This window comes from Papio anubis, chromosome 13, assembly GCF_008728515.1.
Source record: "Papio anubis isolate 15944 chromosome 13, Panubis1.0, whole genome shotgun sequence".
NCBI classification, from domain to species: domain Eukaryota; kingdom Metazoa; phylum Chordata; class Mammalia; order Primates; family Cercopithecidae; genus Papio; species Papio anubis.
The window spans coordinates 2,214,670-2,227,606 of NC_044988.1; the positions used below are offsets into that span (position 1 = coordinate 2,214,670).

The 12,937-nt window shown below is 38.6% G+C and overlaps 2 protein-coding genes across 5 annotated transcripts in view; both read right to left on the reverse strand.

Moving 5' to 3' along the window:
* The window catches only part of ZNF510 (zinc finger protein 510), a 47,363-nt gene extending 43,669 nt beyond the window's left edge, over positions 1-3,694 (reverse strand). The window contains exon 1 of the mRNA XM_021927755.2: positions 3,621-3,694. The gene's annotated coding sequence lies outside the window, so the exon portion shown is untranslated. The remainder of the gene's footprint in view (positions 1-3,620) is intronic.
* Positions 2,422-12,937, reverse strand: part of ZNF782 (zinc finger protein 782) — a 68,754-nt gene continuing 58,238 nt past the window's right edge. For 3 of the 4 annotated variants that reach the window (XM_017949326.3, XM_021927752.2, XM_031654013.1), the window contains 2 exons: positions 10,833-10,934; positions 2,422-6,576 (listed from right to left, as the gene is read on the reverse strand). In XM_017949326.3, coding sequence (XP_017804815.2) covers positions 4,721-6,576; positions 10,833-10,934 — 1,958 coding nt within the window. In that variant the 3' untranslated portion in view covers positions 2,422-4,720. The remainder of the gene's footprint in view (positions 6,577-10,832; positions 10,935-12,937) is intronic. The other variant, XR_002517721.2, reaches the window with a different exon arrangement.

The following is a 12,937-nucleotide window of genomic DNA, read 5'->3' on the forward strand; positions in this document are numbered from 1 at the left end:
AGTTGATCGAGTTGGTTACTGAAGCTTGTGCATTTGTCACGTAGTTCTCGTGTTACGGTTTTCACCTCTATCAGTTCTTTTAAGATCTCTGCATTGATTATTCTAGTTATCCATGCGTCCATTCTTTTTTCAAGGTTTTTACTTTGCGCTGGTTACGTAGTTCCTCTGTTAGCTCTGAGAAGTTTGATCAACTGAAGCTTTCTTCTCTCAATTCGTCAAAGTCTTTCTTCGTCCAGCTTTGTTCCGTTGCTGGTGATGAGCTGCTTTCCTTTGGAGGGGGAGATGCGCTCTGATTTTTTGAATTTCCAGCTTTTCTGCCCTGCTTTTTCCCCATCTTAGTGGTTTTTCCTTTGGTCTTTGATGATAGTGACATACTGATGGGGTTTTGGTGTGGGTGTCCTGTTTGTTAGTTTTCCTTCTAACAGTCAGGACCCTCAGCTGTAGGTCTGTTGGAGTTTGCTTGAGGTTCACTCCAGACCCTATTTGCCTGGGTATCAGCAGCAGAGGCTGCAGAAGATAGAATATTGCTGAACAGCGTGTGCTGCTGTCTGATTCTTGCTCTGGAAGCTTTGTCTCAGGGGTGTACCCTGCCATGTAAGGTGTGAGGTGTGAGTCTACACCTAGTGGGGGATGTCTCCCAGTTAGGCTACTCAGGGGTCAGGGACCCACTTGAGCAGGCAGTCTGTCCGTTCTCAGATCTCAACCTCTGTGCTGGGAGATCCACTGCTCTCTTCAAAGCTGTCAGACAGGGGCATTTACCTCTGCCAAGGTTTCTGCTGCTTTTTGTTTAGCTATGCCCTGTCCCCAGAGGAGAAGACTACGGAGGCAGGCTGGTTTCCTTGAGCTGTGGTGGGCTCCACCCAATTCGAGCTTGCTGGTGGCTTTCTGTCACCTACTTAAGCCTCAGCGATGGCAGGTGCCCCTCCCCCAGCCTCGCTGCCGCCTTGCAGTTAGATCTCAGACTGCTGTGCTAGCAATGAGGGAGGCTCCGTGGGTGTGGGACCCTCTGGGTCAGGTGTGGGATGTAATCTCCTAGTGTGCCGTTTGCTAAGATCCTTGGTAAAGCGCAGTATTAGGATGGGAGTTACCTGATTTTCCAGGTGTTGTGTGTCTCAATTTCCTTTGGCTAGGAAAAGGAATTTCCTTCCCCCTTGTGCTTCCCAGGTGAGGCGATGCCTCACCCTGCTTCAGCTCTCGCTGGTTGGGCTGCACCCACAGACCAGCGCCAAGTTTCTGACACGCCCCAGTGAGATGAACCTGTACCTCAGTTGAAAATGCAGAAATCACCCGTCTTCTGTGTTACTCACGCTGGGAGCTGGAGGCAGGAGCTGTTCCTATTCGGCCATCTTGGGTGCACCCCTATGTGTTTCTCTGGGGTAAATGCCTAGAATGAAAATTGCTAGTTGTAGGTAAGGTACTGTTATCTTTATAAGGAACTACAATATGGATTTGTATTGCTATCACATGAACACACACTTTCTTGCTGACCAAAGCTTTGGACACTGTTTCTAGTATTTATTGGCCAACTATGTATCTTCAGTGAAATATCTATTTTAATGTTTTCCTTTTTTTGGTCCATTATAACTGCATTTTCTGTATTATAAGCATTGTTTTTTTTTTCTTTTAAGAGACAGAGTCTTGCTCGGTTACCCAGGCTGGAGTACAGTGGCATGATCACAACCCACCACAGCCTGAAACTCCTGGGCACAAGCAATCCTCCCACCTCAGCCTCCCAAGTAGTTAGGATAGGACTACAGGCACATGCCACTATGCTTTGTTAATTTCATTTTTTGTAGAGATAGGGTCTCATGTTGTGCAGGGTGGTCTCAAACTCCTGGCTTCAAGCAATCCTCCTGCCTTGGCCTCCCAAAGTGCTGGGATTACACAGGCGAGCCACCATATCCAGTCAGTTTCTTTTGTTTTCTATCATAAATTTTGTACTTTTAGTGATTTTGTTTGGTTCTGTGATTTATTTTGAGTAAGTTTTAAATTATGGTGTAAAGATCAAGTTGCATTTACAATATATAAGTATCATTATTGATACAGTTTGCCTGTGTCTCCACCCAAAACCTCATCTTGAATTTTAATTCCCATAATCCCCACGTGTTATGGGTGGGACCAGCTGGAGGTAAGTGGATCATGGGGGGCAGTTTTCCCCATGCTGTTCTTGCGATAGTGACTGACTCTCATGAGATCTACTGGTTTTATAGCATCTGGCATTTGCCCTGCTGCACTCACTATGCTGCCCTGTAAAAAAGGTGCCTGCTTCTTTGCCTTCTGCCATGATCTTATGTTTCCTGAGGCCTCCCCAGCAATGCAGAACTGTGCGTCAATTAAACCTCTTTCCTTTACAAATTACCCAGTCTTGGGGTTTTCTTCTTACTAGCGTGAGAATGGAGTAATACAATTATCTCAGCATCATTTTTGAAAACAATGATCATTTTTCCATCAAATTACCCTGAAACATTTGTCAAAAAACAACTGATGACATTCAGTTACAACTCAGAGAAATAGAGAGCAGGCAAGAGCACTGCTCTCTATCCATGAAACAAGAAAACAGTTGGGAAGGCTTTAACTTTTCTTCAATGCACCAGATGTCTGAGGCCACAGAGCAAAAAAGCTATCTGGAAAACTAGGTGGTTGTAGAGAGAAACAAAGATCCAAGCAGTTGTTAACTGAGAGAAAGAATGCCAAATGCCATAGAAAGTGACTCCAGCGGGAAAACTAGACAACATGAAGTATCAGGTAGGTAACTGTGGCAGAGAGATAAAAACTATAACAAAATTAAAATGCTAAAAATGAAAAACACAGTACCATAAATAAAGATTGCCTTCCAAGTGTCCATTATTGTACTCAACACTGCTAGGAAAGAATCAGTAATGTTGAAGATATATATATATATATATATATTTGCTTGTGTATTTGTGTGTGAGAGACACACACAGAAAAGAGAGAGAGAAATTTATTGGTTGACACTGGCTTCTTTGAGAGGAGGCAGTTTAGTAACAATGGCCTTTACTAGACAGACATGTTAGAAGGCAGTAGGAGAAAGGGAATGTCGTATCAGATATTTTCCATAAAAGGTTTGTTATTAATATTCATGTGGCAAATTGTAGCTGATGTCAAAGTAGTTATAAAGCAAGGGGAACACAATTCTCTTATAGCAATGTTGAGGTCTAAGAAACATATAAAACAAATACCTGGTAAGTACCATGCACATATACATACATAAACAATCAATAACTCACAAAACACTCACATATTTGCAACACTGCTTTTCAGTTTATGCAATTTATTTCGTGTTCTTTTTAAGCTTTTTATTATACTGAATGTCTATTAATCAATGTTACATTTCATTAAAAGTTTTGATATTATATATGAAACAACAGTTCTGATATAGCAATATCTAGATAAAGGCTATTACTTACCTTCTTAAATTGATAGACTTTCCCCTTGTAACAAGCTCTGATATAAAATATGATCATTTGTTGAAAACTTTACACATTCAAAATTAAATTATCAAATATTTAATGAGATTCTGGGTGTGTGTGTGTGTGCGTGTCTGTGTGTGTGAAGAATTTCCTACATTTGTTAAAATGTCAGATTTCTGATGATATTACCTGTCCGATGAGGAAGACTTGGGAATAAAAGCCATGGTCATTCAGGATGCTGTCTGAGGTTTGTCGTATGTGACTTTTCTGACATACACTGATTTCAGATGTCCTGAAAAATCATACTCGTGAGTTTTATTAGGTGAGGGTTGTTGAGTTTCTGTCAGTATCAAGTATACCCAAACCTTTAGAAGTTCAGCAGAGAACACATTTATTTCCTCACTGCAAAAAGTCCAACTGTGTACATGGAGGAGAAAACTCCATGCCACAGGGTCCTTCTCTGACCTTGGTTCCTACCGTCTTGTATTTTCTATCATCAGAGCCTGAGTCCCAAGGTTTTCCTCCATTCCACTCTAATGAGGGATAGAAGAAAATACTGAGAATTTTGCTGATGTATTTAAGACCTATCATTGACCTCCATATTCCACTAGCTAGAGAGTAACAATATGACCCCATTTATATGACAGAGCGGTTGAGAAATTTAGGCCAGGTGTGGCATGAGAGAGAAGTGAAAATGATTACTAGTGAACATTTCAATAGTTATTATGTGACATATAGGGATTACCTCTATGTAAGTTAAAATGAGGGTTGACATGGCAGAAGAATTTCCCACATCCATTAACTTCATTTCTTGTTTAATATACTACGAGGTCTCCATCTTGAATGTATTTTCTGCTGTACTGACTTTTCATTAAATTTTATCACACACTTATTATATTCTAGCTTTTGTCATTGTGTGATTGATGATGAAAGAGTTTTGATTGTTGGCACAAAGTTTTCACATTTTTATTACTTTCTCAGAGCTCTTCTGCAGCATGAGTTTTCTGAGGAGAGAGTTCACATGAGTATTTTCTATATTCATTATCTTTATAGGGTTTCTTTGCTGGGTGAGTTCTGTAATATCCATGGAAGACTGTGCTCTGGCTGAAAGAATGCCCATATAAAATACATTTCAACAATTCATCTTCTATTCTTTGACATTTGGTGGGGGCTGAAATTGTAGAGGAAATTCCAGTGCTATGTTAACAGTTTTCTCCTGTGTGTTCATTATGTATTGTGAGGTTTGATCTCCAGCTCAGAGTTTTTTCATATTCTTTATATGCATATGTTTAATCCCCTGGGTGGGCTTTCTGATGTTCTCTAAGGCTTGATTTTTGACTGAAAGTTTTTCCACATTTATCACATTTATAGGGTTTCTCCCCTGTGTGAGTTCTCTGATGTACTCTGAGATTGGATTTCTGACTGAAAGCTTCCCCACACTGATTACAATTATATGGTTTCTCCCCAGTATGAGTTCGCTGATGTTTTCTTAGGACTGACTTCTCACTGAAAGCTTTTCCACATTCATTACATTCATAGGGCTTCTCCCCAGTGTGAGTTCTCTGATGCCCTCTGAGATTTGATTTCTGCCTGAAAGTTTTTCCACACTCCTCACATTTATAGGGTTTCTCCCCAGTATGAGTTCTGTGATGTACTCGGAGGTTTGATTTCTGACTGAAAGCTTCCCCACAATGATTACATGTATAGGGTTTTTCCCCTGTGTGAATTCTATGATGTCCTCTGAGTTGTGATTTCTGACCGAAAGCTTTTCCACACTGATTACATTTGTAGGGCTTCTCCCCTGTGTGTGTTCTATGATGTTTCCTCAGGCCTGACTTCAGTTTGAAAGCTTTCCCACATTCATCACATTTGTATGGTCTTTCCCCTGTGTGAGTTCTTCGATGATTCCTTAGGCCTGACATATGGCTGAAAGATTTCCCACATTCATTACATTCAAAAGGTTTCTCCCCTGTGTGAGTTCTCTGATGCACTATGAGGATTGATTTATAGTTAAAAGATTTCCCACATTCATGACATTCGAATGGTTTCTCCCCTGTGTGTGTTCTCTGGTGTATTCTTAGGCCTGACTTTGCACTGAAAGCTTTCTCACATCCATCACATTGATATGGTTTCTCTCCTGTGTGAGTTCTCTGATGTTTTCTTAGGCGTGACTTCTCACTGAAGGCTTTCCCGCATTCATGACATTCATAGGGTTTCTCTCCTGTGTGACTTTTCTGAGGCCAAATCAAGCATGAATTAACAGAGCAGGATTTTCCACATTCATTATACTCACAGGGTTTTTCCCTTATGTGAACCTTCGGATGTACACTGAAAGTTGACTGGTAGCTGAACGTCTCTGTACATGGGTTATAATCAGAGTATTTATCTGTTGCATGAGTTCTCTGATGCACTGGGAGGGTTGAATTATGGTTGAAACTTTTTCCATATTCAAAGGATTTCATCCCTATATGAACTCTACGACATTCTCTAATGTGTGACTTTTGGCTGAAAGATTTCCCTCCTGTTGGAGTTTTGTGAGTGATCCTACAGAAACAATTTCCAGTATCATTAAACTCATAGTGACTCTTCTCTGTATGAATGTTCTGAGGAAAAATAAAGGTTGATTTATCATATTTGTTTTCCCCAAATTTATTGAAATTGTAAGATTTTCCTTTTGGGTAGGTACTGTCAGATGTAACAAGGGCAGCCTTTTCAACAAAAGCTTTTCTACTTTCATTATATTCAAAATCTTGCCCCGAAGTCTGAATTGTCTGATACTGAATAACGTCCTCCTTATGACTGAGGGTTTTTACACTTTTATTATAAGCAAAAGATTTCTCTTGAGTGTTAGTTCTGCCATCCTTAATACTGATGAGCCATTTGTCACATACATTATGCTCATGAGCCTTTTCTTTTGAATACTGACAGTGTGGGGCCGTCGGGCTGAGACCCAGGTAAGCAGACCCCACAGTGTCACATTTACAAGGCATCATTTTTGCAGGAAAAATGTTTATGTCCCGATTATGTGGTTTTCCTGAAATTTCTTGCTCTGTAGTCAATAATTTATTGCTGAATAAAACTTGCCACAAATGTTTGCCTTGATTTTCTGGGCTCTTCTCTGAGATTTCATCAGGTTGGGAGTCTTCTAAAAATGATAAAATTAAACAAACTTTATGATATTTAACACATTTCTTATGGAATGGGACATATATGTATATATATGCCCTATTATGTATTTGATTCCTGAGTTTCTGGCTCAGTTTCTCAACAATAAAGTAATTTCAAGTATACTCCCTATATTCCCTTTTTAGCTTAAATTTTTTTTTTGTAGTAGAAAAAGAAATGGGAAATGAATATACGTCTGTATTTGGCATCTTAAAATAAAAATTTCAAAACTGAATAGAGAAGAGGATATAAATCAACAAAATGACTGAAAATGGTGTATATGTAAGAGCACTGGATCCTGGGAACAGGAAAATCAGAGAATGGGATGAATAAAAAAAAGATTACCAAAATGAAGTAGCTAACAACAAAAATCAATGGATTAGTGGTTTTATCTGAGACAGGGTTTGCCTTAGGGAGTAACGCTAGTCTAGATTCTTATACAAATATAAATTACAATGGTAGGATAATCATTAGCCTACAATAGTCCAGTTGAAGCTCCATTTCCTTTCTACATATCACAAAATAAATTTATAATGGCACCAATTTCCTCATGTTAGAAGAAATACTACTGTAGACCACATTTTAATTCTGTCTGTATTATCATCAAAGGAACACAAATGTGTAAGTGGAAGTATAAAATTGATGGGAGTTAAAGTCATTTTTCCACCTCAATTGGATTCACTGCTCTGCCCTAGCTCTGGTGACTTGGTTTATTGTATCAGGGTTGTTCAACAGTGAATCTTTTTTTTTTTTTTTTTTGAGAGGGAGTCTCACTGTCGCCCAGGTTGGAGTATAGTGGTGTGATCTTGGCTCACTGCAACTTCTGCCTCCTGGGTTCAAGTGATTCTCCTGTCTCAGCCTCCTGAGCAGCTGGGATTACAGGCATGTGCCTGTAATTTTTGTATTTTTAGTAAATATAAGGTTTTGCCATGCTGGCCAGGCTGGTCTCAAACTCTTGATCTCAGGTGATCCACCTGTCTCGGCCTCCCTAAGTGCTAGGATTACAGGCATGAGCCACTGCACCTGGTCAATAGTGAATCTTTTTAGATCATCAAATCTTAACTTTTGTCTCTTCAGTTTGCTCACTCTTTTCCCTAAAACCAGCCTTGTCTTTGTCCAATCCTTAATTCTGTTTTCAATCTACTTTTTAACATTGCTAGTTTTTATCGACTGTGAGTACCTTAAGGATCATATTTTAACCTGGGCTTAAAAACTTTACATGTATCCTTTATATTTATTTATCATAAATTTCTTGTGTATGTTTGACTGCTATTGCCCTACTGCTACCCACATTCCATGCAAAAATGTCAGCCCCAAGGCTTTAAATACACTGCCTTAGTGCCCTAAGAGATATTCAGGAAAAGAAGGTTTTACACTAACTGCAGGCTCATTACATGTTCTAGCTGTCACTGCAATAGCCCAAAGTCTTTTCTGCTCTAGTCTTGACAGTATATCACCAGTAAATAGTATATTGACAGTAACAGTCTTATATTCTTTCTCTGAGTCACTCTGCTTTTTAGTCTTAGACCTATGTAGATTCTAGATGCCCTTCAGGCAACGCAAAGCATTTCCCAAATTACATACACACAAAAGGCTTCTTGTGTCTTCCCACAAATGTAAGGAACATTTATTTACAATCTAAAAGTAGTTACTGTCTATATTATTCATTTTAACAAGGGATATATGGATAGTACTCATATATCTGACACTCATGATTTTTTAAGAAAGTTACCATCATTCAAATTAGGGAGTATTTTAAAACTTACCTCACGTGCACAGTTAAATGGCATTTTCTCTTTCTTAGTTGTACGTAAAATAATAGTTCACTTTTTAATCAATAGCATTATTTTATGCAGCTTTGTTCTCCTTTACAAAATATAACCTTCATTCTGATATACTTTATACCTCTCTGTAATATAAATGAAGACAGTGACTCTTAAAAAGCAATGTGCCTCAAAATTACCTCCTCTTTCCTACACAAGTGCTCAGACCCAATGCTAACCTACACCTGATTATTCAAAAGTCTCAGAAATTTGACTTGGGTGTTTGCATTTAGGGATAATGTTTTTTGAATGAATCAATAAGAAACACCTCTCCCAAGTGGCTTTGAAGTTAATACACAATATTATTAAAAATACTTATGTGTTATATTGCATGGACTCAATATATAGAAGAGTAAAGCAGAGACCATTCTTTTTAGTGGATTATAATCCAGGTAGGAATGGAGCTCATTCAATAACTATGTGCTCTCTGGCACAGTGTTTCATTTCTTTTTTTTTTTTTTTTTTTTTTTTTTAACACATCTATCAAGTAGATTGTGAGTTAACAAAAAGAAGAGATAAGGCATACGCTAAAGGATTTCAAACTATACCACAGAAGTAGGAATTTAAATCAAAACTTTAAGTGAGTAATAGTGCTTTCCCCCTTTTTCTAATTGAGATTATCTATTTTATTCAGTTATTTTTATTGCAAGAACCACTTTTGGCTTTAAAATTTATACTAATATAGTTTTATTTTTATTACATCTTTTGCTTTGCTTAGTTTTCTTTGAAAACTTTCTCACTTTAAAAAACAACTATATAAGACTAATATAAGACTAAAAGTTTTTTCTAAGCACTGCTTTATCTATATCCCAAAGGTTCTAGTATGCATGTTTTTTACCTTTGAAATTTTCTGGATATTGGACAATTTTGATTTTCATTTACTCTTTGATTAAATATGTTTATATAGTCCTTATTGATTTTAAGACAGAGAGACTTTAATTCTTCTCACATTGTTTGCAATTTATAGTTTTACTGGACAATACTATCTTTACTTTGTGGAATTTATTGATGTTTGCACAAAATACTTTTATATTTTGTCAGTGTCCCATGGTCATTTTAAAATGGATTCATTCTTTGTTAAAAGAGTAGAGTTTTGAAAGACACAGCAGATTCAGTTTTATAAAACATGTTATTTATAACTTCTAGAGCAGGAGTCAGTAAACTTTTTCTGAAAAGGCCAGAGAGTAAAGGTTCTCCGCTGGGCTGATCATGTGGTCTCTGTTGCAGCTACTCATTTCTACCTTGCAGCATTAGCACATAAATGAACAGCTATGGCTGTGTTCTAGAAAAATCTTTCCTGACCGAAATAGGGAGCAGGTAGAATTTCCCCTGTGTCCTCATTTGCTGAGCACTAGTCTAGGATCTCAGTTGTGATCCTCTGGTTCTGGTATGAAATCAAAAAGGTAAATTAAAGGTTACGCTACCTATATGTTTCCGTATTTCCTCGGAACACTTGTGGTTTTTTGTTTTATGAAACCCGGTAATTTAGTACACAAATATTCAAAACTCTTAAATATATTTTAAAGTTGTCTACTTTTAACATATCCTTTCAAAACTGTCTACTTTAGCATTATCAAAATGCCCTTTCTTTTCTCTATTTTTTGACCTGAATTTAACTTTAGTGTTAGTTACTGACTTCACAAAAAGAAGAGATAAAGTATAGGATAAAGTATTCCAAGATTATGCGATAGAAGTAGGAATTTAAAGCAAATAAAACCTGAATTATTGTACTTTATTGCCTTAGCAATTCCTAACTGTATTTTGAACTTCTCCAATTATTTTTTAAATATACTTCTTTAACAAAATCTAATAGAATTTTCTCCTAATAGGCACATTTAATCCACTTACATTCATTGATATGGTAAATATGTTTGTCTTAATCTATGTTATGCCAGGGATTTGCATAGGTTTTTTAGAGACAAGAGTTGATACAGCAGGCCTGAGACTGCTACTCTTAGAAAGACTTTCTTATTAGGTTTGCCTTTGGCTGGCATCTAGAAACAAGATTCCCATAACTGCTGAGGAGCTCACTGTGCCAGCCCTGTACAAACAACATGATAGAGAACACCGGTTTTCCATCTCAAAGTCTGGATTTTTGGTGCATGCTAGACAGAGGGTGTCTACATGGTTAGCCCGCAATAAAAATCCTGGACACCAATTCTCGGTAGACAACATTTACACGGGTTTTCGCAATTCCTTGCTTAGGGAACTGTGCTTGGGGAACTGTATGAACTCTCAGAACCTTACGGTTTGTTTCCTATGAACTTTGCCCCATGCACCTTTAATCTTTGCTGATTTCTCTTTGTATCTTTTCACTGTATATAATTTAACCATTATTATGACTATATGCTGAGTTGTGTGAGTCCTCCTAGTGAATCAGTGAACCTTCTGCTCACTGAATTCAGTAACTCACCTGGGGAGTTCCTGCTTAGAAATCCTTTCTCTTTCTCTAATAACCATGGATCTTCTCCTTGTTCCAATGTGAAGATCAGTTCTGGTTTTGTAAAGCAGTACCCTATAAATGGGAAATAATTTAGCATTTGCATTAGTTGTATAGGTTCTACTGTTTCTGAATGTGAAAAAGGTACAGTTTCAGAAGGGGCATATTCAGGGTGCTCACTGGACCTTCTTTGAGGAAGTAACCAAAAAAAACCATTTTCTTTCTTACTTTTTTTTTTAGCAACAGGGTCCCTTTGTCACTCAGGCTGAAGTGCAGTGGTGCGACCATGGCTCACTGCAGCCTCAAATTCCTGGGTTCAAGTAATCCTCCTGCCTCAGCCTCCTGAGTAGCTGGGACTACAGGTGTGCACCACCATACCCGGCTAATTTTTAAAAGTTTTTTTGTAAAGACAGAGTCCTTTTTTGTTTGTTTGTTTTTTTGTTTTTTTGAGACGGAGTCTCGCTTTGTCACCCAGGCTGGAGTGCAGTGGCGCGATCTCGGCTCACTGCAAGCTCCGCCTCCCGGGTTCATGCCATTCTCCTGCCTCAGCCTCCCGAGTAACTGGGACTACAGGCGCCCGCCACCACGCCCGGCTAATTTTTTGTATTTTTAGTAGAGACGGGGTTTCACTGGGTTAGCCAGGATGGTCTCGATCTCCTGACCTCGTGATCCGCCGGTTTCGGCCTCCCAAAGTGCTGGGATTACAGGCTTGAGCCACCGCGCCCGGCCGTATATACAGAGTCTTACTATGTTACCTAGGCTAGTCTCAAACTCCTGGCCCCAAGCAATTATCTCACCCTGGCCTCCCAAAGTACAGCGGCGTGAGCCACCACACCTGGCCAGAAAACATTCTCTTATTCTCATAAATGGTCAATCTCCTTGAACCCCTAAACTGCACACCTAAATAACATACAATTCTAAAATGGCCAACGTCTTGGGTGTCAAGGAAGATATTTCATGAGGACTTCCATATCTGGCTGTAACAGGGTAAAAGAAACTGACTTGCTGCTCCATAACAGACAACTAAAAAACCAAACAAAATATAAAAAATGGTAATTAGGTTTTAGCCAAGAGGCAGTGCAGACAGGGATCCTTGAAAGTAGAGAAACAATGAGGTGAGCCCTATGATTATCACAGGCTACTTGTGAGAGAGTTGCCAACCCAGAGCAGAAAAAGAGAACACCAAAGCAGAGGCTGGCAGACTTGGTAAGCTGATGTGACAAAATTGGATGTTTAAGGAATCCCTGGCAACTAGAATTTGTGGGAGTAAATGCCAGTGAAGAAAGAGCTATACTGATATAAAATGCTGGAGATCTGCAGAAGGGTCTCCTGAGTACTGACTTGTACAAGCATATAAGAAAATCACTCAAGGTTAGGAAAAAACCAGTGAAAAAGAATAGGCTGAAAAATCACTACAGTGGACACAAAGGTAGGAATGATCATTCATACCTAGTAATTTTTTATTGGGTGCTAGATATTGTGAATTTTACATTGTGAGTTGCTAGATTTTGTTGATGATAGACAACGATCATCACCAACTAGGGTAGAAAAACCTCCTAATTAATGACCAACAGGGTAGAATAACCAGAAGGGTACTGCTTTAGAAGAGGGACCAAATTAATTCTAGACTAAAGTGAGCTCTGAATCCAACACAACAAAGCTTAAAGTGTATCTTGAAATGATCGAACTAATTCCAAGTAACTTAACTACATCCCAGAAAAGGCTCAGAAATACGTAAAAGAATACAACAAAATCTAGCAACTCACAATGTAAAATTCACAATATCTAGCACCCAATAAAAAATTACTAGGTATACAAGACTCTTATCAAGGAAAAAAATCAATCAGTAACAACCAAACAAGAAATGGCCCATATGGCCAGGCACAGTGACATCTGTAATCCCAGTTATTTGGGAGGGCGGGGCAGGAGGATTGCCTGAAGCTGGGAGTTCAAGACCAGCCTGGGCAACACATAGAGAGACTGGAAAATAATAAACAGAGTTATCTGTGATCTGTGGTTAAATAAATTTGTAGTCTAACATATATGTAATCAGCATTCCAGAAGAAAAAAAGGAAAGG